The sequence below is a fragment of the Henckelia pumila genome, chromosome 4, assembly GCF_033568475.1.
Source record: "Henckelia pumila isolate YLH828 chromosome 4, ASM3356847v2, whole genome shotgun sequence".
NCBI classification, from domain to species: domain Eukaryota; kingdom Viridiplantae; phylum Streptophyta; class Magnoliopsida; order Lamiales; family Gesneriaceae; genus Henckelia; species Henckelia pumila.
In genome coordinates this window covers 150,185,831-150,208,542 of record NC_133123.1, presented here as the reverse complement: position 1 = coordinate 150,208,542, position 22,712 = coordinate 150,185,831, and the positions used below count along the sequence as shown (strand labels likewise).

At 34.6% G+C, this 22,712-nt stretch overlaps 4 protein-coding genes across 9 annotated transcripts; all 4 read left to right on the top strand.

Annotated features, from left to right (window-relative positions):
* Positions 1–2,393: 2,393 nt before the first annotated feature.
* LOC140860201 (uncharacterized) lies at positions 2,394–8,170 on the top strand. Of its 4 annotated transcripts, XM_073263076.1 has the most exons (8): positions 2,394–2,484; positions 2,796–2,906; positions 3,169–3,328; positions 4,510–5,035; positions 5,242–5,544; positions 5,745–5,935; positions 6,205–6,322; positions 8,051–8,170. In XM_073263076.1, the coding sequence occupies exons 2-7, from the start codon at positions 2,810–2,812 to the stop codon at positions 6,314–6,316; spliced, it is 1,389 nt and encodes a 462-aa protein (XP_073119177.1). In that variant the 5' UTR covers positions 2,394–2,484; positions 2,796–2,809; the 3' UTR covers positions 6,317–6,322; positions 8,051–8,170. The 4 variants fall into 4 exon arrangements, with proteins under 4 accessions (XP_073119177.1, XP_073119176.1, XP_073119178.1 ...); XM_073263075.1 differs by lacking the exon at positions 8,051–8,170 and having other exon boundaries at positions 6,205–6,719; XM_073263078.1 differs by lacking the exons at positions 2,394–2,484; positions 2,796–2,906; positions 8,051–8,170 and adding an exon at positions 3,847–4,324 and having other exon boundaries at positions 3,203–3,328; positions 6,205–6,719.
* Positions 8,054–9,765, top strand: LOC140865185 (protein OPI10 homolog). Of its 3 annotated transcripts, none has more exons than XM_073269739.1 (2): positions 8,054–8,740; positions 9,490–9,765. In XM_073269739.1, the coding sequence occupies exon 1, from the start codon at positions 8,162–8,164 to the stop codon at positions 8,726–8,728; it is 567 nt and encodes a 188-aa protein (XP_073125840.1). In that variant the 5' UTR covers positions 8,054–8,161; the 3' UTR covers positions 8,729–8,740; positions 9,490–9,765. The 3 variants fall into 3 exon arrangements, with proteins under 3 accessions (XP_073125840.1, XP_073125841.1, XP_073125842.1); XM_073269740.1 differs by having other exon boundaries at positions 9,466–9,765; XM_073269741.1 differs by lacking the exon at positions 9,490–9,765 and adding an exon at positions 9,138–9,456.
* Positions 9,766–11,593: 1,828 nt separating this feature from the next.
* On the top strand, positions 11,594–13,085 carry LOC140867826 (E3 ubiquitin-protein ligase RSL1-like). The gene is made up of 2 exons (XM_073272882.1): positions 11,594–12,378; positions 12,904–13,085. Exons 1-2 carry the CDS (start codon positions 11,681–11,683, stop codon positions 12,968–12,970), a joined length of 765 nt encoding a protein of 254 aa, XP_073128983.1. The 5' UTR covers positions 11,594–11,680; the 3' UTR covers positions 12,971–13,085.
* Positions 13,086–13,547: 462 nt separating this feature from the next.
* On the top strand, positions 13,548–17,250 carry LOC140865477 (ribulose bisphosphate carboxylase/oxygenase activase, chloroplastic). The gene is made up of 12 exons (XM_073270138.1): positions 13,548–13,900; positions 14,210–14,295; positions 14,405–14,414; positions 14,495–14,557; positions 14,671–14,784; positions 14,887–14,948; positions 15,141–15,195; positions 15,366–15,567; positions 15,736–15,842; positions 16,410–16,465; positions 16,701–16,793; positions 17,002–17,250. The coding sequence occupies exons 1-12, from the start codon at positions 13,570–13,572 to the stop codon at positions 17,110–17,112; spliced, it is 1,290 nt and encodes a 429-aa protein (XP_073126239.1). The 5' UTR covers positions 13,548–13,569; the 3' UTR covers positions 17,113–17,250.
* The last annotated feature ends 5,462 nt before the right edge of the window (positions 17,251–22,712 follow it).

Sequence of the window (22,712 nt, the reverse complement as noted above, 5' to 3'; positions counted from 1 at the left end):
GTACTTCTGTAATGTTGGATTTTCTCTCATAATTCTTTGGACCATATTATGAGATATCGTGGTTTAACTAAAGAATCCAGCCAAACTTTCATGTGTTTCATGCCGAAACACTTCCTCTTTACTCTGATTCTGATTCATCCTTAGAAACTTTTTGACTAAACAATATCTCTTCTTCGTATATGCTTTCATCTGAGGGGATATCCTCAAATTGATATACTTGGACTAGATCTTGAAAGAAGACCGCATCATCCATATCTGTTTTTGCTTCAAAGAGTTTAACTCCTTTTTTCTCGTTTTATGGACAATTTGTAGATATATGTCATCTAGCTCCACATGTCCAGCAGTTGCAATCCTTGAAACTTTCACTTGCTCTTGTATGAGTTCTTCTGAAAGTTCTTCTTGATGGTGTTCTTTCCCTGCTTTGTGATGAGCCTGTTGCTGGGAATGTCCTTATTGGTCCACTTCTTCTACCCGATCTATAGGATCTGGCCTTTTGTTTGGACCAAAATGTTCTTGGTTTCCAAGAACTTTTCATTCTTTTATTATAGGGATTATTTCTGAATTTCTTCCTTTTAAATCTCTGTGATCTGTTTCCAATTATCGTTGGAAGATCATTTTCTTTACAACATAAAGGTGTACGTTTATCTATACCCTTTATTTTCTTGTAGTTCTTTTGTAATGCTACCATATGACACCATTCTGCCAATTTTTCTTTCAAAAAGGAGGCGCGTCTTGCCAATGTATCAAGATTACCTGGAACATATTCTTTAATCAGCATTTCTCTCCAGGGACTTGGCATTTTTGCGAAAAATAGCTGAATAGCTACATTTTCCTCGACTCCCGAATTCCATCTGTATTTAGTGAATAACATAATGTATTCATCAACTAAACAAATATCGTGTAACTCGAGGCTATACAGAGTTTGAGTATATCTTCTCTTTTTCTATGTATCTTGATTGTTGAAATAGTCTACCCCTATGAATTGTGCTTTAAATAGGGTGTCCATTCTTCCTCCAATTTCACTGAGGGATTCTCCTGCTAAGATTGATTCCTTAGTTTCTGGCATAGTCATCTCTCAGGCGATCTTGACAGATCTCATTAGACTCATTTCTAAAAGTTTAATGAATCCTTCTTTATTGAGATCTAATGTTGCTGCTGCTATTCTCATAGCTGATGTCCAATCATCTATGAGATCTTCTCTGTTTTTGAAGTCCAGAACATTAAGGTTTAACATAACCTCATAAGGATGTATTGGATCTAAAATAGTTTTTTCGTAAGGAGTTTGATGGAGTGGGATCTTACTCTTTCTTGATCTGGTTCCTGCTGGATGTGAATTTTCTCCAACCTGGAACTCACTATGTGGTTCTTCTGTTTTAACCACATATCTGGGGGATTCCCTATGGGTAGTTCACTCTCAGGGGAATTCATTTTTAGATCTACTACTTTGAGATTCGCAAAGGAATCCGCAAGATCTTGTAGATCCTCGAGATTTAATCTTTCTAAAGTAGTCATCAGATAGTGTTTTTCTCTGATATTGCTTTTATGAGATTAATCATCATTTTATCATCAATTATAGTTTTTTGAACCATTTTGGTTTTACCTTTCTGATGTAACAATGTTCGGTACCAAATGAGAGTGGTAACCTTCCTCCTGTATTTCTTTTTTTAGAACTAGCACTGTGTTCTAGATTTATGATTTTATTTTGAAGATCCTTTAGAGTTCCAAGAATTTTTTCTTGTTTCTTAAGGATTTTTTCAATTTGCCGAGGTATTTCATACAGCTGTTTGCTGTAATATTGTACCGTTTTTTGAATTTCTCTAAGATCTTCGGAGAGTTTAGAGGAATCTGGGGTAATCTCTAAAAATTGAGAGTTAAAATCATCTTTCTTTATCTCTTCAAAATTGAGAGCATTAATCACAACATGTTGTAAGTAATCTATTGTGAATAGATTAACTTGTTTATAGAATTTCATATGAATAAAATCCTCTTGATTCAAACCTCCGTTTGAAGTCATTCTTTTGTAAAAATCTTCTTCTCAACAAAGAAAAGTTTGAATTAACGAATAATATTGTGTCTGAATAATTAATCTAAGGCTCTGATACCATTTTTGCGGATAATTCTTTGTACCATGATTAAGCACAAAATCTTCAGATTTTAGCATAAAGTCTTTAGATTTTAAGCATAAAAAATCATAAATCCAGTACAAGAATTAAACATAATTATTTAAGTTTGGTGGTCTTAGGAAGCTATTGCAAAGAATCTTATGTATGTATAGGGAGCTAAGGCAATGTCAAATTTGGGGTTTGGTTTTTTTTTTTTTTTTTGACAAAAAACATAATTCATTTATACGCAAAGATTTGCAAGTGTTGTAGTATAATTTAATTTGAAAACCCCGAAGGGACCTCTCTCCCTTGTTTCTTCATTTCCCTACTGGCTAGCTGCGAAACCCTCGCGCGTTCAAAATTTTCTACGCCCAGCGTCTGGGTAAGTTTTCTCTTGATTACGCATTGCGAATTAATCTGTTCTACATTTTTACTGTCGTTTCAGCTCATTGATCGGATGTACTATCTGATTGGCCATTTTGCGTGGCGTTTGTTTCGATAGTTTTGATTCTTCTGCCAGGTGTTGATTCACTTGTTTACTTGTTGTTTCTTCGTATTATTTTGAGGGTGGTGGAATCTTATTCGTTTTATCTTAATGCCCTTTTAATTTTATCAAAATAACTCTGAAGGGTTTTACTCGTTAACAAGTATTTTACTAGAATTATGATGTTAATGATTGATGTGCCTGTGTAGTCATTGTTGGCTAGATGAGGCTCTGTCGGAACGTTGTTGTGCCTGCCAAGTTCTCTCGCCAGTTTGGACGGCAAGGAGTGATCAAGGCCTCGAACATTTGGCTTGACAAAGGTGTATTTTCTTCTGTGATTATGGATGTTTACAATACTTGAATTTTCAATATTATGGAATGAAAATATGTTCTACATTCCGTCATGTATTATCATCACTTTTTGTGCGAATGGGAAGTATAAACTTTGGACACTGTTTAAGCTACAGATAGTTGTGATTGTGGACTACAATCTACTTTTGCTCCTCATTTCTTTGTGTTATAAAGTAGTTTGGTTCTCAACTATTTTGAAAAGCTGCTGATATTTGTCATGTTGTATAACAGTTTCATTTGAGATGTCTGATGTTTGGCCCGAGTCAACTGTACAGTGTCGGGGAAAATCAATGATTGCTTCAGTGCCTTCTGATGCATCAAAAACAAAGAAGACCAGTAAAAGGGTCTCAATGGACGTACGCAAATCAATGGTGGAAAAATATGTGGACAAGTATGTGATTTCCATGTTCTCCCTGATTTAATTTGTGATATCACATTCCACATTACTTCTACAGTTAGTTTCGCACACATTTTTGCATTGTGTAACCTAGGATTAATTTTGTTAGAGTATCTGGCATTAAGACGTGATTTAGCTGATTTGCCTCCTTTGATTTGTTTTCCTTGTTGAATTTATGCTTTTCTAGGTGATTCTTTCCATTTTTAGCTTAATTCCTAGTATAAATAGTTTTCCGTTTCTTTGTAGGTCTAGCTGCATGCATTTATTAGTCTCAAAATACAAGGATATTTCTTCTACTCAGTTTTTGAATGTTAAATTTCTATTTTGTTTTGTTCACGTGTATTATGATTATATGATGTGATAAAAGTGAGTGAAAATTTGACGCATGGCCTTTAACGTTGAGGTACCATTGTACCGCTACCAATGGGTTACTGAAGAGCATTATGTTTGATATTGGATGTAAGTGTGAAAGGCAGGTAAACTTAGGTGTAATTGTTGCATTGCTGGTATAGTTGGCAAGCTTGCCTAGGTGCTGGGGTGCAGCCTCTGCTCGTAGGAGGTAGTCTCCTGCACGCATCTCTCTTGAAAGGTCTATCTAAGCTCGCTTTTCGTGGGGTGCAAGCCACACTTAAAAGTTTAGTCAGGTGCGCTTCAGGCCTCCAGTAATAAAATACCCAGTGTCTACGAGTGAGACATTGGGTAAACCCCTAAGCCCCTGCCCCATATTTGTTAATGGTAAAAGAACTCAAGTGCAGTCTATAATCACCACGAATCTTGATTCACCAGCCTTCCCTAAACCCTTAAACCGGCTTTTAACTCTAAGCCTTCATGCTGTGATTAACTCCCTAAACCTGTGTTTGATTCCCTAAAGTCTACGAATAATATGATATACGCATACCTCTGTTCTTCTGCCGAGGCCCGAGAAGCTCTCATAAAAATAGAATTTTGGAGCTTCAGCCTATACATCAACCACAGAGAAGACAGGGTTTGGTGAGTAAGATGATTGAAGTTTTGTTTTTATTTACATTAAGTATTTATTATTGTGCTTTTTTATTTACATTATTATTAATGGTTTGTAAATATAATTTTGATGCTACGTCATATTGTAGTAAAATTCACTAGTTATACTTCTTTGTAAAGTTTGAGAATTTTCATTATGATGGTCTGGTTTACAGGTACAGAACAATGAACGCAGGGAAGTTCCCTTCTGCATCTGATGCGAAAAAGAATGTCGGTGGCTGCTACTATGTCGTAAGACGGATCCTTCAGGAGCTGGAATATAATTCATCTTTAGCCACTGGCTTGCAAGAGGTCTCTCGAAAGAGGAAACCGAAAGAAGTCGTCATCTCTGTTAAACCTTCCCTAGATGTACTGATTCCAAGCAGTGACTCTAGATTGGAAGCAGATAGTTTTGACACCCTATCAGTGACAAAGCCAGAAGAGGAAAGCGGATTATTAACTATGGATGTGGATACATCAAGCAGTCAAATGGAATCAGATTCAACAATTTTTTATGATGTTAAGAGAAATAGAGTTTTTGTGGATAAGGAAGTGGACAAGGGAAAGTCATTATTTGAAGCCGAAGAGTTCTCAAGCAATGATGCAATTGCGGATGAATCAATCTTGAATCTGCAGACTGAGGAATCCAGTTCCCTGAACATTGAATCGGCAGAAAGGTCACAATCTTTAATTTCAGTTGAGGTAAACAAACTGTAGTTGTTTTGTTAACTAAATGTGATGCTTAGAGATCCAAGTCTGATTCTTGTGCAAGATATTATTCAAATACAGCTATTTTGAATAGATCATAGGCTTGTCGTCCTTTTTTCTTTATGATATGTAATGAAGCTATTTGTGGTAAGTTTGGATTTTTTTAAAAAAAAATAAAAAATTGGCTCTTGTTTTGCTAGAGTGATAAATCAAAAGATGGCGGAACTCAATCTCATCGCCTGATGGATGAATGTGAAGATAGTTTGCATAGTGATCTTGAAAGTTCAGTGACTAAATTGAAGGAGATGGCTTCTGAAGATTTTCTGAAATATGATGAGCTGAATCCCGATGATAAGAAGCACAAATCAAAAATAATAGAAGCCGAAGAGTTCTCAAGCAATGATGCAATTGCGGATGAATCAATCTTGAATCTGCAGACTGAGGAATCCAGTTCCATCAACATTGAATCGGAAGAAAGGTCACGATCTTTAATTTCAGTTGAGGTAAACAAACTGTAGTTGTTTTGTTAACTAAATGTGATGCTCAGAGATCCAAGTCTGATTCTTGTGCAAGATTTTACTCAAATACAGCTATTTTGAATAGATCATAGGCCTGTCGTCCTTTTTTCTTTATGATATGTAATGAAGCTATTTGTGGTAAGTTTGGACTTTTTTTAAAAAAAAATTGACTCTTGTTTTGCTAGAGTGATAAATCAAAAGATGGCGGAACTCAATCTCATCGCCCCATGGATGAATGTGAAGATAGTTTGCATAGTGATCTTGAAAGTTCAGTGACTAAATTGAAGGAGATGGCTTCTGAAAATTTTCTGAAATATGATGACCTGAATCACGATGATAAGAAGCACAAATCAAAAATATTAGAAATACACGAATGGTAATCTCTTTTCCCCTTCGACTGCTATTTCATTTGGAAATGTCAACAATTTCATTGCATTATCTCACTATCTGTCATACCTGTGCCCTGAAGTTCACATGATGTTTTGTGATATACCATATGTGTGCTCTGATTACCTCTCCTTTGTGGGAGTGCCGAATCAACTCGATATTGCCGGCTTATGTTGTGTGTATTCATGGAGAATTTGTTTTTGTTGGTTCCATATCCTTTATATCACACGGCTAAGCATTTATGTTTATTTTTTGCAGGGAGTCGCACAAAGTACCAGCTTCAACTGCAGAACCGGAGAACAAATCATCTATGTGGCAGAATCTTAAATCTTTTGCAAATGGTATAATAGGCATGTGGAGAAGATCTTGATTTGAGGTGATTAACGAGTGTTTTAAAGAAATTTATGCTTTGCTGTAGCTCTTGAGCATGATGTTTAGTAAAACTGGTTCATTCCTAGCTAGCATTGATAGACCACAAGCCCACTGCCCTGCCCAAAAAAATACGTCCGTGTAGCTTAGTAATTTATCTAGGTCGAGGATATGTAACGCCAAGTATCCCTTCCAAGTCTGAAGCTATTGAGTGGTTAGGTCGCTTTGTGGACAGTAGGGAAGTTATTGGTGGTGAGGTGTACAAAGTATGAGATAGTAATCTAAAAACAATGGTTGTAACATCTACAATGAAATCGAAGTTTTTTAGAGTTGGCTTTTGCAGCCTGCAGGTTTCTGTGTATCTGTTTCGTTTGGTTTTGATGCTAGTGTTTGTGATTGAGTTATTCGATTATCGGGTCGATTCTCACATAATTGGCAGGAGACTTCATATTCAGTGGATTCGAACGTAATGATGGACATTGGAAAAACTTAAGAAAGTACTTCAGAAAAGTATTCAAACATAATATTAAAGTTAATAGTACTATATAGTACTCCCATGTTCATAGAACATTAATATAATTGTTTTTTTTTTTTTGGATATAAGAAATGAGGAAATAAATTTAGAATCCAAGATTCCCAAGTCATCAAAGGCCCAAAATCGAAGGTTATAGAACCAGGAGAAACACCTGTGTTGCAATTTCTCAATGTATATTCGAAAGAGTAGGTTTATTATTATATGAATAATTGTCAACTTTTAGTTTGTGTGAGATCCATGTATTTTTATGCAACATACATTCAAATTGATTTTGAATTGATTCAGCATTAGGTATGCTGGTATGATCTCAACGATATCACAGATTTATATTCGTGAAACGAGTTGACCCAAACTGTAACTAAAATAAAAGTAATACTTGTTCATGAGTCGAGTTATATAGAAGATTTGTCTTACAAAATTGATTCATGAAATCGTTTTATAGGAGTTTGGACTACTAGCATGAATAAAGAGGTGTCAATTTGAGTGGGTCAGGTTGGCATAATAAATTAGCGAAAAATTTCTCAACCCGACCCGAACCAACCAAAACTCGGATGATCAGACTAACCCGATTTTATTTTTATTTTTTAATAAAATAATTAAATAAACATTCAAAACACACAATAATAACAAGACAAAATATTTCTCCTCAAAAAAATATACATAATTTTTACCTGTAATAATAAAATCTAAAATATACTTACTATAAAAAAATTCAAAAATTTATTAAATAAATATTAAATGATGAAAATATATTATATTAATGTACAATATTTTTTTTAAAAAAAAACATATAATATATAAAAATATAATCAAAATTTTCTTAATTATATATAAAAATAAAAATAAAAATAAAAATAAAAATAAAAATAAAAAGTTTCGAGTCAACTTGGGTTGAAACGAATCCAACTCGAAATCGATTAACTTTTTCGTATTAGCTTTCGGGTCCAAACCGATTCAATATGAATAAAAACTTTCAACTTCATGTCAATGTGTCAGTTGAGTTTATTTTTTATACCCTAAGTTTTTACTATCATTGTCAATAAAATGGTCCGATTCCAAAGCAACTAAGCGTTTAATATAAGTGTTAAATTAAAATTTTAGGAAAAATAATATCTAAATTTTGTCACGCATATTCCACGGTTACAAATTAATTTTGTATAGAATGGTGTATGAAGATAAGTTTACATTATCCATTTTCAGCTGGAATTTTCGGGATCCTTCTGGAAAAACAAGGTTCTCTAAAACCTTCGAAAATTTCGCAAATCGCCCACGTTCGAGTGTGGCTTAGCAGAAGAAGAAGAGGAATCAACAATGTTCGGAGTGGTGTTCCCCAATCGAAGCTTCCCTCTCGATATCTCCACCTTCAAGCAAATCGATGCCACCCATTGGCTGCTCGATATGAACCATTTCGTCGGCGAATCCTACGATTCCATCCGAGAAATCTGCATTTTCTTGCTCAACAGTTTCACCCTCCCTCCGGACAAGGCTCTGGCCCTGTACATCCAGTCCCCCGGCTCCCCTTTTGTCTTCTGCGGGGCCCTCACCCTTGCAAGACCCTCCGCAGTCCTCTCACTAACCTGGCCGGAACCAGCCCAGCTTCATATTACGGCCCCAGATGCCCCGCCGCTCTCGGCTAACATCGGGGTGTCGGTGGAGGACATCGCTTCGCTGCCATCACTGGATGTGGCCGCTGAACGGAAGATTGAGAGGCTGGCTTTGAAAGTTGGGGAGAATCTGTTCAATTTCATGCAATCGTTTTGTGGGGTAGATGGGTCGAAGCTGGTGGTGCCTATGGACATCATGGACCGATGGTTCAAGAAGTTCCAGGAGCGTGCCAGGCGTGATCCAGAGTATTTGAAAGGGTTTGCCTATCAGTAATTGTATTTTGAGGTATAAAGAGGAATCATTTTTTCTGGATTATGTGTATTATTAGATTGCTTAATGTAAAATGAATCATGGTTTTGATCAAGTTCTGATTTTTACACGCTTTGAATATCAAAAGATCCTTTTTTGATGTATTTTTCAGTTAGCTTCTGGCACTTTCTTCTGCCAAGATAGTGAGTTTCTTGGGTTTCTGCCTTGTGATTTTTCTGGTTGTGTATGGCTATATGTTCCCTTTGTTATCGGTTATCACATATTTGTTGGGATGGATGTAGAAATATAGTTTGGGGGAACTTAATAGTCAATATAGAATAGACTATCAGAAAAAAAAAAAGTGAGGTACTTTTTGCCCTGCATATGTATTCTCAGCTTCTTCCTTTTTGTGTTTCTTGTTTATCAATTATAGTATGCTGGCTTGGGAATGAGTATATTGGTGTGCTTCATGGAGATGGTATAATGGGTTCATTGTTATTCATGTTATGACTCCAAAATGGGAGTGAAGCATGTGGGATGTTGTGAATATGAGGCGGCACGGTTGGATTGTTTGTATAGCTGCAATGGTTGTATAAGGCCGTTGGTGGGACACGATGGCCATTCTTCCCCAAGTCTTTCTTGGAGTTCTAAGAGACAGCAAAAGTTCTATTGATATCTTGTTATGGTTAAAATATGTTAAAATATCGTGTTTCGGTTACGTTCTTTTTTGGTTAATCAAGAGGATTTCTTAGGCAACACAGTTGGATTGCTATTTGTTTGTGCAGCACTGCAGCTACAATGGTTGTATAACTAATGCATTTGGTGGGACATAATGACATTCTTCCTTCTTTCTTGGAGTTCTAAGAGACCCCAAACGTTTTATTGGAAGCTTGTTATGGTTAAAATCGCTCTTCGCATATGGTGTTTCTTTGTTCAGCGAGAGAGTTTTGTGAGAGAGCACAGTTGGATTGTTTGTGTAGAAACTAGGATTGTATATGACTCTAATCGCATTCTTCCCCAAATCTTCATGGAGTTTTAAGAGATGCCAAAAGTTTTATTGATGTCTTGGTAATGGTCAAGTCGTGTTTTAGTTTTTTGTTATTTCTTTGTTATTCGAGAGTGCTTACAAAGGCGGCATCATTTGATTGTTTTTGTAGCTCCGATTCTTGTTTGAGTAGTAACGCATTTAATGGGACGCACCGTAACGTGCATCTGAACGTATTTATATTATTTTTTTAGTGGAACTCATATACGAGGATAAATGTGTAACTTTATATACACTATTGAGATATTATTTTAAAGTAGCGTGAAACGCCGTCCCCAAAACTTTCTCCTCCATTTTACCTAGGGTGCAAAAAATTCAAGGCTCCAATTTGAGTGCAAATAAGGTTTTGCTCGATTGTAGAAAATGTCTGGGAACTCTATTCAAATGATCAAATTAACTTGAGCTCAAATTAACTCTGAAAAAAGTTCAAGCATATTTGATTTCAGCTTAGATTTAATGATTTTGAAAATAAATCAAATATTTTAATTTTGAGCCAACGCGAGGGATATAATTAAATTAAAGCACACAAATGTGAGGCAAAATTGGGAATAAGAACAAATGCAAATAGATAATTTCGTGAATAGGTTTTCTGATTCACACATACTATATGACAAATTTCATGCTATTTTTAAAATAGTAGTACCCTGAGGTTCACACGTACGAATATACACATACATGTATGCCGATAATGTAAAGATATCTTCTACTATATTTCGTGCTATTTTTCCTATTGTACAAGAATAAAATAATGGTGCGGTAATATTAATTAATTGTGTAAAGAGCTACTCACCATTCACCAACAGATACAATAATCTTAAATCATGTCAAGATTACTTGCAAACAGTGAAAATTGAACTCCAATTATCATGCCATGCATTTTTTGCAGCATGAAAATATATATATACATGCATACATACATAAATGCATATATATATATATATATATATTATAAATATAAGATAAAAAAATAGAGAGTGAGATTTTATTCCTATACCGGTTATTTAAATTTAGTAATTTAGCAAAATATATATCTTACTATTTAATTAAAAGTCTGCACCCTATATCGGTAATTTGAAACTTATTTATTATTTTCCTAAAATATCACTTATTTTTTAATATTCAATACTATATTTATCTATATTTTTAAATCTTTAGATTGGAAAGTCTATCACGCCTAATAATACCAATATTTTTGAATATTCAATATTATCTATCTATAATTTAAACTTCAATAATATATTTATTCATATTTTAAAATTTTAAATTAGATAGTTATCGGTCCTAAACTTTTGAATGTTAATTCATCATGTTCTGAAAATTAGATGGAAATTAATTAAGTGAATAATAAACTAATAAAAAGATGAATGTTGAACAATCCTCAAAATCCTCTCCAACATCAAGTGAACAAACAATATCAATCAATTCAGTTTCTCCTTGTTAATGATTAGATATTTAAAAATTAATGTTTATCATCTTCCTTCTATATAGGATCCTTCTCACGTATGGCACTGTTTACAACCTTTAAAAATATACGTAATTATTGAAATTTTTTTATTAACAAATTTAAAAATTCATAATCACTCATTTTTTAAACATTACCTAAAATATGTAATGTAACGTGTAAAATTGTAAAACTTTTTCAATGAATATGTGAAGAATCCAAATCGACAAGGAAATTAAGAGGCACTTATGGGAAATGAACAAAAAACGAAGGGTACGAGGAATACTCGACAAATCCCATAATCACTCGAAATCTACATAATCACATTCACAGTTCATAAGTGGAGAATTTTTGAAGAGATTAAAAAAAAAAAAAAAAAGTTCTGAAAAAAATGGAAGAATTCTCCAATATTTCTCTTTACTGTGATGACTCTTATCTCTGCCTACTCTGCAACATCAGCAGTGAAGAATCTACCAACAATGGAACTCTAATGTCGGACGAGAAATTTGCAGAGGAACTTCAGTTTCAAGAAACTCTAATGGCTTCATTCATCACCTCCAACACACCTCCAACAGATTCATCACCAAGAAAACAAAAAGAAACCGGAGAATCCTCCGAATCCTTCTGCGAAATATGCGCCGAAAGAAGAGCGAACGATCAAATGTTCCACGTCCAAAACTGCAGCCACAGCTGCTGCATCACTTGTGTCACAAGATACATAGCCACAAACGTCACCAAATTGTTCAATGTCAACCGCGAAAACTCCGCGGTGCTAACGTGCCCCTTCGGCTTAGACTGCGGAGGTGTTCTTGAAGTCGATGCATGCAGGGAAATAGTTCCCAAGTACCTGATCTCAATGTGGGACGATGCCATCTGCGAGTCTATGCTGGATGCTTCTCAGAAATTCTACTGCCCTTATAAAGATTGCTCTTCTTTGATGGTGAACGATACAGGGGAGGCGATAAGGGAGGCCGAATGCCTTTCCTGCAGGAGATTGGTGTGCGTGCAGTGTAATGTGCCTTGGCATTCTGGAGTTGGGTGTGAAGAGTTTAAGGGGATGGATGAGAGTGAGAGAGGGTTGGAGGATTTGATGGTGCATAAGCTTGCTAAGGAGGAGAAATGGCAGAGGTGCCCTAGATGCAAGTTCTTTGTGGAGAAAAATGAGGGATGCTTGCATATGACTTGCAGGTATGTGTAACAATATCCATTTATCTTTAACATTTATTATATATATGTACTGTATGGCAAGAGGTTCGAGATGATCTCATGACGTTGTAGGGTCTATGTGTGGTATAAGTGATTGAAGGATATGTAATGTTGATGTTTTAAAGATGAGATCTACCTAGATGTCATGTTACTTATGTTAATTGTATGATCAAATAGATGGATTTTTAGGTTTAGTTTAAACTCACAAGAGGTTCGAGATGATCTCATGATGCGGTCATGTCGACGTGTGGTATTAAACATGAGATCTATCTAGATGTTGTTACTTAAGTTACATTGTATGATCAAATAGATGGATTTTTAGGTTTAGTTTAACCTCGATCATGGTGAGGGTTTTATTCAGTGATATTTTTATGTATGATCAAACGTGGATTTCACATGTTTGGATCAATGATGATTATTGGATCTGTAGTGAAGGTAATATTTTTGGTGTAGGATCTTGTTAACCGGATTTATAGGTTTATTTATTAATATTCATTTCTAAAACAGGTGTGGATTTCATTTTTGCTATAAATGTGGAGGAACTTGGAGTTCAACTCATGGTGGCTGCGCATGACAATCCTCTGGAGTTTTTTAGACATTTATTTATTCTCATTTTTATCTCCCTTTTTGGGTTTTATTTGATCTTTATGTTATGGTTCTTCATCATGCCTCTGTTTATGTTGAAATATCTATAATTTTATAGAACAACGCTTTTTGTGCAATTAATACTTTCAATAAACACGGAGAAATTCTTATAAGATAATATCAATCGATCTCTTGAATACAAATCCTTGAAACTGGATGTCTACTATTCAAAAAATTCTTAATTTTTTTTTTTTTTTGCATTCCTCAAGTGTATTCTTATTTTAATCTTTCTAGACTTTAACAATATGAAAACAGTAACACATAAAAAGTCACATAGATGAGAAAAACTAAAATGGTAAAAAGAAATATATATATATATATATATATATATATATGAACAAAGACTAAAAATAACATATAAACAAAATAAACATTTATAATAAGCTTGTTATATGAATATATTACTTATTTATTATATATTCTTAAAAAAATGAAAACCAATTTAAAATTAAATATCCTTCATAAAAACATGTGGCGCCAAAGACATAATAACCACATAACGAAATCATTGGTATGTGAATACTTACTATGGCTATCTGCTTCCGAATTCCTCCTTCCCTCCCCAGAGACCGCTGCTTCAGCAGCAATCCCTTCGATTTCCACTTCTCCAGCAGAAGCCACTCGAATCCCTTCGCCATCTGCTGCAGCCAAAGTGGTGGAGATGAAAATACAGATTCAAATGCATCCAACAAGCTCAAAAGCAAGCTATCTCAACAGTCTTCTTGGGAAGCTAAGGATTCTGAGGGTAAAGATTACTTGTTCCGGCTCGGCGCAGAGGCCGATAACATGAATATTGCGGTCGGAGCTAAAGCCGGAGTCATCGATGATCTGTTCACCGGCAATTTCCTAGGAAAAGACTGTAATGGCTTCTACATTTTCACTTCAAGATGTTGATTACTGTGTATGGTTTAGAAATTAGAATTGAATGAATTTGTAAACGATTTTTTAGCTAGCGTGAAATTATGAAAAGGGTGATAAAAAGGTTTTGTGATTGTCCTGTTTTCGTCTTGTGGCCATGCTTGCTTCTCTAAGTCCGGACCCTTTTCGACTCAAGCCATAAGAGTCGAAGAAATGGCTTGAAATGTAGTTATATTACCAAGGATTAAACTTTATGTATGAAAGTTTTTACGAGTTGTGTCGGGATTTGATTTGTGTGTTTATCCTCCAGCTGATATTGTGTTTGATTACCGGCAAAAGGTGACAAGGTCCTTCGAGTATCTTCAAGGGGACTACTACATCGCGCCGGTTTTCTTGGTACGGGTTTGAGTTGATGGCTGATTTTGTTCTTCTGTGCTATTCTGTCATAGACATATGGATAGGTTGTCTGATTTTTTATTTTTGTGTTTGATTTTTTATATGACAGGATAAAGTTGGTAAGGTCTTTCAATCTACACAAAAACACTGACTTCTTTTCGAAGGAAATGTGGAAGTACTGATATTGTTGCAATTGCAGTATGCCACATTGTGAAGAACTACATTTCTCATCTTATCAATGCCAAAGTTCCACTGATTTTGGGTAATCGTTTATTCCCTCGGTAATTTTTTGTCCCAATTCTGGATGAATGATTAGTTTCTGAAGATATAAGCATAATTATGATACAATAATGTTGTTCACTTGCTGTTTTGCAGGAGTGTGGGGAGGAAAAGGGCAAGGCAAAACTTTTCAAACTGAACTTATTTTTCGGGCGATGGGGATTGAGCCTGTTGTTATGTCAGCTGGAGAATTAGAATCAGAAAGAGCAGGTAAGCTGTCATTTGATGAATGATATACTAGTTGAACTTGCTTGCTTTCTATGCTTTTTTTATATTTGGTGCTTATTTTGGCTTTCTCATGTCTTCCTGTAGGAGAACCTGGAAGATTGATACGTGACCGGTACAGAACTGCTTCTAAAGTGGTTCAGAACCAAGTTAGATACTTTGATTCTTTTACTGTTTTCAATGTCTAGCTTACTCAACATTTAATATATCAAAGTTTTCTGACTTGTGGGCATTTTGGAGTAACCAAGCATCCCAGTTCCCTTTGTTAAATTATATCTTTCTCTTCGTTGTTATGCTTACGGTCATATGAGAGTGAGTCCAGTTTAGTTTGAATGATACAGGGAAAAATGAGCTGTTTATTGATCAATGATATCGATGCCGGACTTGGTAGATTTGGTAAGACGTTTTAAACTTGAATCGTGTAGAGGCTGCTCAGGCTTTGAAGCTCAGCCCCTTTGAACTTCTCTTAGAATATTACTTCATGCACATCATACTCTGTTGTGCATGAATCATGAAAATTTATTAAATGATGTTCCTGACTGTTATTTTGTCGTTTTCTCGCCTAGGTAACACTCAAGCAACGGTCAATAACCAAATTGTAGTTGGGACTCTCATGAATATATCAGATAATCCTACAAGAGTAAGTATAGGGCAAGATTGGAGAGAGTCGGATATTACACAGAGGATTCCAATTATTGTTACTGGAAATGACCTCACAACTATTTATGCTCCGTTGATTCGTGATGGAAGGATGGATAAGTTCTACTGGTACCCTCTTATCTTGATGATTTTGTTTGTGCCTGAATTAAACAATTGATTCTTACAGATGATGCATATGATGATTAGAAACCATTTATTATATATGTGTTATGACATTACCAATCCAGAGCAATTTTACTTGATGTCAACTCTAAAAGCTCACAATCTCCGATGCAGGCAGCCGACTCAAGAAGACATTGTGAATATCGTTTGCAGAATGTATGAGAAAGATGGTATAACAAAGGATGAGGTTATCAGCATAGTGGAAGAATTTCCGAATCAAGGTACCCCTCCTTGGCTGTGTTTTGTATGTCGTTGAACAGAAGAGCTTCTTGTTTTCTACTGTTTTTATGCATTAATATACTACGTTGGTTTCCTTTTAGTTTTTAACGTAATTTCGTAAGATTAATTGGTATGAACTGCTGCACATGTATCCACATCTTGAATATATGTGGTTGTTTAAAATAAGTGCAGAAAGTGTTCTTGAAATCCAGGACGACCTTACGGTGTCTTCGTTTGTTCATATTCAATTGTCATGGCTGAAATATGTTGTTACTGCCATGAACACAATGCTGATCATTAATTGCAGCTATTTCATAGTTTTATGGAGTCAATAACATGTTCAAAAATCGCAGCGAATCCTTATTTACATTGCATGTTTGGATTCTACATATTTGGAACTCATACTGTCATACAGGATTGACCAGAAGAAAAAAGATTTAAAATAACACAATGCTAAAAAAAACAATGATCCTAGCTTACAAGGACTGGGAAAGAACTCTACCTGTGTTGTACTTGGACGGCATGAAGTTTCGCGCTTCATCTCATTTTCTGTTTATTCCTATGTGCAGCATTGGACTTTTATGGTGCTTTACGGTCAAGAACATATGACCGTTCGATCCTAGAGGTATCAATAAATCTCAGATAGGTCCTTGGACTTGTGTGTGTCAATTCTTCTACTTTTCATCCCATTTACGCGACTTACAGAGTTTTGTTGGTTCCCTGTTCACATGAACTGTCCTTTGCTTCTTGTTTATGCATTGATCTAATTGAAACAATAGTATCCCGCTTCTTTTCGGTTGGCTCGACTGATGAATACACCTTCTTTTCTTTTCTGTGTGTTTTTTTTACTATTTTCGCAGTGGGTAAATGAGGCTGGAGGTTCAGAAAATCTTGGTAAGACACTGCTCAGGCAGAAAAAGGAAGGAAAACTTCCAGTATTCACTCCTCCAGAGGTAACTTATCTCTGAATCTGATTATTACAATGATAATCTGCTTGTTTTTATTTGATTTTGCATAGGTATGAACATCATGAACTTTTCGCCTAAGGCGAAAACTTTTGGGACTAAAAGATAAAGACTGAAAAACTCAATATTATTAACTGTTCCTTTTGTAGAACATAAACTGGCTAAGTCCATATGTTACATTTCATCTCTTGTGTAGCAAACTGTTGAGGCTTTACTCGAATCGGGATACGATCTTGTTAGAGAACAGAAGCTAATACTGGAAAACAAGCTTTCCAAGGAATACATGAAGAACATGGATGATCAGTAAAAACAAGTTTGATAATTATGAGGCTACAATTCTATTGCAACATATTCGTATACTTCGTTGTATATCGTCGAACGTTTCACGAAAACAAAATATCATGAGAATATATATAGTTGATTTGATTTCTCCTTCGTTCGTACCTGATGAATGCACCTGCGTAAGTAGGCTCGGTTTGGTTTCCATTACATTTTATCATGTGTGTTTGGATTAAAAAGTATTGTCTTTTTTTCATAATTTTGAAGGAAAATAGATTTTTAACAATGTATTAATTTGTATTAAAAATTAAAATGAAAAATGGACGTGTAAATATATGAAGCATAAGTGAGTGAAAATGACCTTTGAATGAAAAAGAAAACGAAGGAAAAAAGGAGTTCCATTTTAAGATGTCACTTTCTTCTTGAATAAATCATTTACACCTAACTTCTATGTCTTGTCGATGAATAATCTAAATTTTGTGTCACCTTCAAATTGACTAATGCTACAGAATAGATCACAACGAATCAAGCAACTCTTATTTTATTCTCGTTTCGGATGTAATTGTTCTTAATTTGTCTCGAATGTATTAAAAAAAAAAAGTAAAGAATGTTTGATAAAATGGGCCTACTAAATTTTTATCTATTTATTTTTTCAAAATATGAAATTTTCGTGGGAGCAAAATGAAAATTTGAACATCACTTCTTTGTTTTTTTTTACCAGTTTAATATTTTTTTTTTTTTTTTTTTTTTTTTTACAAAAGACGCTGGTATTGAGTATTGACACATCACACACGTACGCACACACGACTTGAAGCTTGTTTCCTAGACAATATTCTATTGCATGAACTATATAACTTGATAGACTTACTTCTAATGATTAAACATCACCGACTGAATTAGCATAATGATCCATTTTTCGTCTTATAAGTTAGAGATTAAACCGCGTAATTATTATTATTATTATCCATACTATATTATAAAACACTATATCCTTAATTAGTATAACTGATTTTGGTATTTTTGTGTAACATTATCTAATTTTCAAAATCTTTTAAATTATTTAAATATATATCTATACTTTAAAATTTTAAATGGTTATATCACTCTTAAATAAAAAAATTAAAAATATATTTATTATCATTATTAGTAGTAGTACTCTTGTGCATTCCGTAAAAAAAAATAAAGGATGAATTTTTTTTACAAGAAAATAAAATAAACGTTATTAATTTTTGAAATTGAAATTGTACATGGTAAAAATAAAATATAAAAAAATATTATTATATAATAAAATTATATCGTTAGTTTAATAAGATTGATTATGGATGGACTATCTCAAAAAAAAAAAAAAAGATTGATTATGGATGGTGTTTGAAGCAAATCTAATATTATCTAATAACAAATATAATTAATATAAAGTGTTCTTAATATATTGTTGTTTTTTTGTTTTTTGAATCGATATTGTTGTTGTTGTCAAATTATTATCCCTAAAATCTAGACCGGGGACAAATCAAAAATCAATTTGAATCCCAATTTCAAAATTCAAATTTCATTTGATGCCATGCACAGTGTGTGCTCTATCATGTTATTATTATTTAGTCCAAACAGCCACGACAAGAGACAAATTTGAAAGCTACACCCGAAATTTGAAATTTTCACAAATTATTTATTCCAATTCGCAATACTTTAGTATGAAACTTCAGGAAACGGCATATACTGTTTTTTTTAGAAAATAAACTTTGGATGTGTTTTTATTACAATTGATCGTTAACTCGAGACTTTATCTCAAGTTTAAGATCTTGATTTTAAATATACTTTTAAGTTAAACAATTGTTGCTATTTAGGTAACAAATGTAATTTTAGTTTTTTATTACCAAAAAATGCAATTCTACATTATTAAATGAATATTACGGGAAAAAAATTACGAAGCATCGGTTGGATTTAATATTAAATCTTTAATCCAAATTCAACCAACTTCTTCGGATGATTTTCTACATTAAATCCACGAATTTGAAAATTTTAACTTTTAGCATTTGCTATTTAATTTTGAGTATGAAATTTGAAAATTTTAAATTTTAGCATTTGCTGTTTCTTCCTTCGATCACGTAAAATCCACTCTTTCAAATTTCATACTCGAATCGAATCCTCGAGTCGAAACACATCCATAGAATGATTTATCAATGTTAATTATATGGTTTCATATCATAATATATGATCCATATAAGCCTATGGATCAAGATATATATTCTGGTAACCCGTTGTAATCAAACGTATGAGTGGAAGCATTATATTGATTAGGGATCATTAATTAAGCACCTAATTATAATTTAATTGCCAACTACAATTAATAAATATGTTAGGTGCCAATTAAGACTATTCAAAACTCGAAAAGCTAGTGAAAAGAAGGCGAGTTCTACGGCACTAAAAACACTGTCGGTTGAGGATTTTGAATCAAACGTATGCTTATAATATTAATTAATTAATAGGTGTTGCTTAAAATTTATTAGGAATATATGTTTGTATGACCGTCTCACAAAAATTACTATAATATTGAGTATTACACGAACTCTTAATATGTGTGTAGGAGCGTCTCACAAAAATTACTTTTCGATCAGTCAATTTTTTTCTCCTTTTTCTAAAAAGTACAATTTGTGATACGACTTGATAACAAATTAAATAATTTTAAAAATTATAAAAATTGTTAAATATACTTTTTTTAATGTTTTAAAAAACGCTAGGCGATAGGCAGGCGACGACCCACAGCCTAGCGCCTAGCCGCGTAGGTGGGGCCTAAGCGATTTTTTTTTTAAATCTAAATAATAAATAACTTGGAATATTCATGAGTTTTACTATAAAATATAATTTTTATGTCTTTTATTTTTCAGTTTTTGTACAAAAATCTTATAAAATTTTAATAATAATAATAACAACAACAACAACAACAACAACAACAACAACAACAACAACAACATAAATATTAATATATATCAAGTCTTCATATGTAACATGAGATTTAATTTTTTGCTTGACTTTTTTTTTTCTGTACTTCTTCTTTCTTTCTGTGTTTGTTTCTTGCTTCGCGTCTCTCTTTTATTTTTTGATTTTTATTTTTTTTAAAATAAAAAATAGTAACCGCCTAGGAGGATTTCTGCCAGCCTAGGCGGGAGATTAGGCGGGCAACGCCTAGAGGCATAGGCGACATAGCCTAGCAAAAAAGCGAGGCGGTGAACAATATCCTAGCTGATGGAACACGTTCTCGGATCTGTCAGATCTGATACCCGGAGCAGCGGAAGTTTAAAAATTTTATTTTCTGATCTGGAACGATTCCAGATCATGAGTATCAAATCCTAACGATTAAAACAAATAAGTAAAATAAAACGCAATTAAATTTTACCTCTCAAGTCTCAACTTGAGGTTATGGACTCCAACAGATTTCTCTGTTCTTCTTGTAAATCCCAGGAACTGATGACTCGCTCGATCAACTCCTGAATCAGGTCCATGAACAGAATTCTTAATCCCTCTGATAGACTGCACTAGAAAGTCTATCAGAAGTTTCTACGAAGAGAATTTAACAGATCTGATCTGTTAAACCAGACTGCAATTTTCAAAAAATTGCAGACTGGATTTTCGAACACAGAGGGGAGAGGGGCGGCCGAAACCCTAGGGAGAGAGCTCTCTAGGTTTCGAAATTTATGAACTGTTGTGTCTAATTTCTGTACTGCAATAACTTATTTATAATGTGGGCTGCTAACATCTTAGGGCCCATTAGTCATAAGTTCAAGCCTGACAAGCAAAGCCCGCATGTTCAGAAATTAATATAAAATTCATTGTGACTCAAATTGATAAACCAATTTCACCAATGTGTACAGAAATCTTTTATGCATATTTTAAAGTAAAGATAAATTTTCTGAATCCGAATTCAGTGATTTTCAAAAATGGCATCCCTATGTCATTTTAGGAAATCTCACTCCCTCTACTCTTTAATAAGAAGTCCTACTTCTCATTTGCTAAATTTAACTCATTAAATTTAATTATCTCAACGGGGATTAGAAATCTATTACTTGTGTAACCCTCAATGGTTCAGGGATATAGCTAGTCGTGGGCCCACAACTCCTTGTGACTCGGAACAACAATTTCCGACTTACCCATCGAATCAAGGTAAGAGCGCCTAGCAACATCGCCACATGATTCCCTAAGTATCACTGATAGTGCCTGCAAGAACCAGTAGGTTTTGGTTTGCGTACAGTACGGTCTCTTCATCCATATATCCCGATCGAATCAACAACCATTGGTATATTGAGAGTCGTTCGAGATTCGATAACTATGCAATACATCTTGAAAATCAAATAGTGACATCACATGTGCAACTAGGAAACCAAGTAACCTAAAGCACATCATGTACTCTGGCCAGAGATTTGTCATACTAATATCTCCTCAGATAGCATATGATATCCACACTCGCAAGCGTGTGGTGAATCCTTAACAATAAAGCATTGACTCTTATATGTGTCGTAACTGTACCCAATCTTGACACCTGATGACCCTCATAGAGTCGGTAAACGAGTCAAAGTACAGTACTAGCATATAGAGTCTCCATGATATTTCAAGTAGTAAGGACTAATGGTGTACAACCAAAAACCACGGACTTATCCACTCAATTAGTGAAAACCACTTGGAAAGTTCGAATAGGGTAGTTCGATCATCCATCAAATGAATATCCATTTGCATGCTTCGAACATCTCTATATTCCATACCAATGAAACGTGGTACTTGGCATCGCAAATGCTAGTCTCAATCTTGAGCGATCCTTATCCTTATTTGCGGACGGCTCAATTGACTAGGAACTGTTTAGAATATACAGTGATTATAAGATGTGTTCCATGACAGTCATTCAAATCTACTATCATATCTTACATGCACTCTAGTATACTCAAGGTCTTTATCTAAACATCGTATAGTAAGTCACAACATAATAATATGATACAAGATAAAGCAAAAGCCAATATAAAAGTGTAAATTATATTAAACAAATATTGTTTACATATAGAGTCATAAAGGCCCTTAGCCACAAGTTGGCTAACAGCTTTCAATCTCCCACTTGTCCTAAAGCCAACTAGTCATACTACGTAGTCACATTGCTTCGCGATGTTTGTAAAATAATGGTCCTGGCAAGGGCTTAGTAAGTGGATCAGCGATATTGTCTGCAGAGGCCACTCTCTCGACAGTGATGTCTCCACTTTCCACGATCTCCCGGATGATGTGGTATTTCCTCAGTATGTGTTTGGATCTTTGATGAAACCTTGGTTCCTTTGTCTGAGCAACGACACCAGTGTTGTCACAGTACACCGGGACTGGACCAACAGCTTCAGGAATGACCCCCAACTCTTGGACGAAATTCCTCATCCAAACGGCCTCTTTAGCAGCAGCTGATGCTGCAATGTATTCTGCATCAGTGGTGGAATCCGCTGTGGTGTCCTGCTTGGAACTCTTCCAAGAGACAACACCGCCATTGAGCATGAATACAAATCCAGAGGTTGATTTCGGGTCATCCACGTCGCTTTGGAAGCTAGAGTCGGTATAGCCTTCCAATTTAAATTCTCTTCCCCCATAAACCATGAATATATTCTTAGT

Bases quoted from the DNA above. Each gene is read 5' to 3' on its own strand.
- LOC140867826 (XM_073272882.1), top strand. From the start codon at position 11,681: ATGTCGGACGAGAAATTTGCAGAGGAACTTCAGTTTCAAGAAACTCTA. The intron at 12,379-12,903 runs GTATGTGTAACA...TTTCTAAAACAG, and splicing joins TGCTTGCATATGACTTGCAG to GTGTGGATTTCATTTTTGCT.
- LOC140860201 (XM_073263076.1), top strand. From the start codon at position 2,810: ATGAGGCTCTGTCGGAACGTTGTTGTGCCTGCCAAGTTCTCTCGCCAG. The intron at 3,329-4,509 runs GTATGTGATTTC...TCTGGTTTACAG, and splicing joins GTGGAAAAATATGTGGACAA to GTACAGAACAATGAACGCAG. The intron at 5,545-5,744 runs GTAAACAAACTG...TTGTTTTGCTAG, and splicing joins GATCTTTAATTTCAGTTGAG to AGTGATAAATCAAAAGATGG.
- LOC140865185 (XM_073269739.1), top strand. From the start codon at position 8,162: ATGTTCGGAGTGGTGTTCCCCAATCGAAGCTTCCCTCTCGATATCTCC.
- LOC140865477 (XM_073270138.1), top strand. From the start codon at position 13,570: ATGGCTATCTGCTTCCGAATTCCTCCTTCCCTCCCCAGAGACCGCTGC. The intron at 14,785-14,886 runs GTAAGCTGTCAT...GTCTTCCTGTAG, and splicing joins ATTAGAATCAGAAAGAGCAG to GAGAACCTGGAAGATTGATA. The intron at 16,466-16,700 runs GTATCAATAAAT...CTATTTTCGCAG, and splicing joins ATGACCGTTCGATCCTAGAG to TGGGTAAATGAGGCTGGAGG.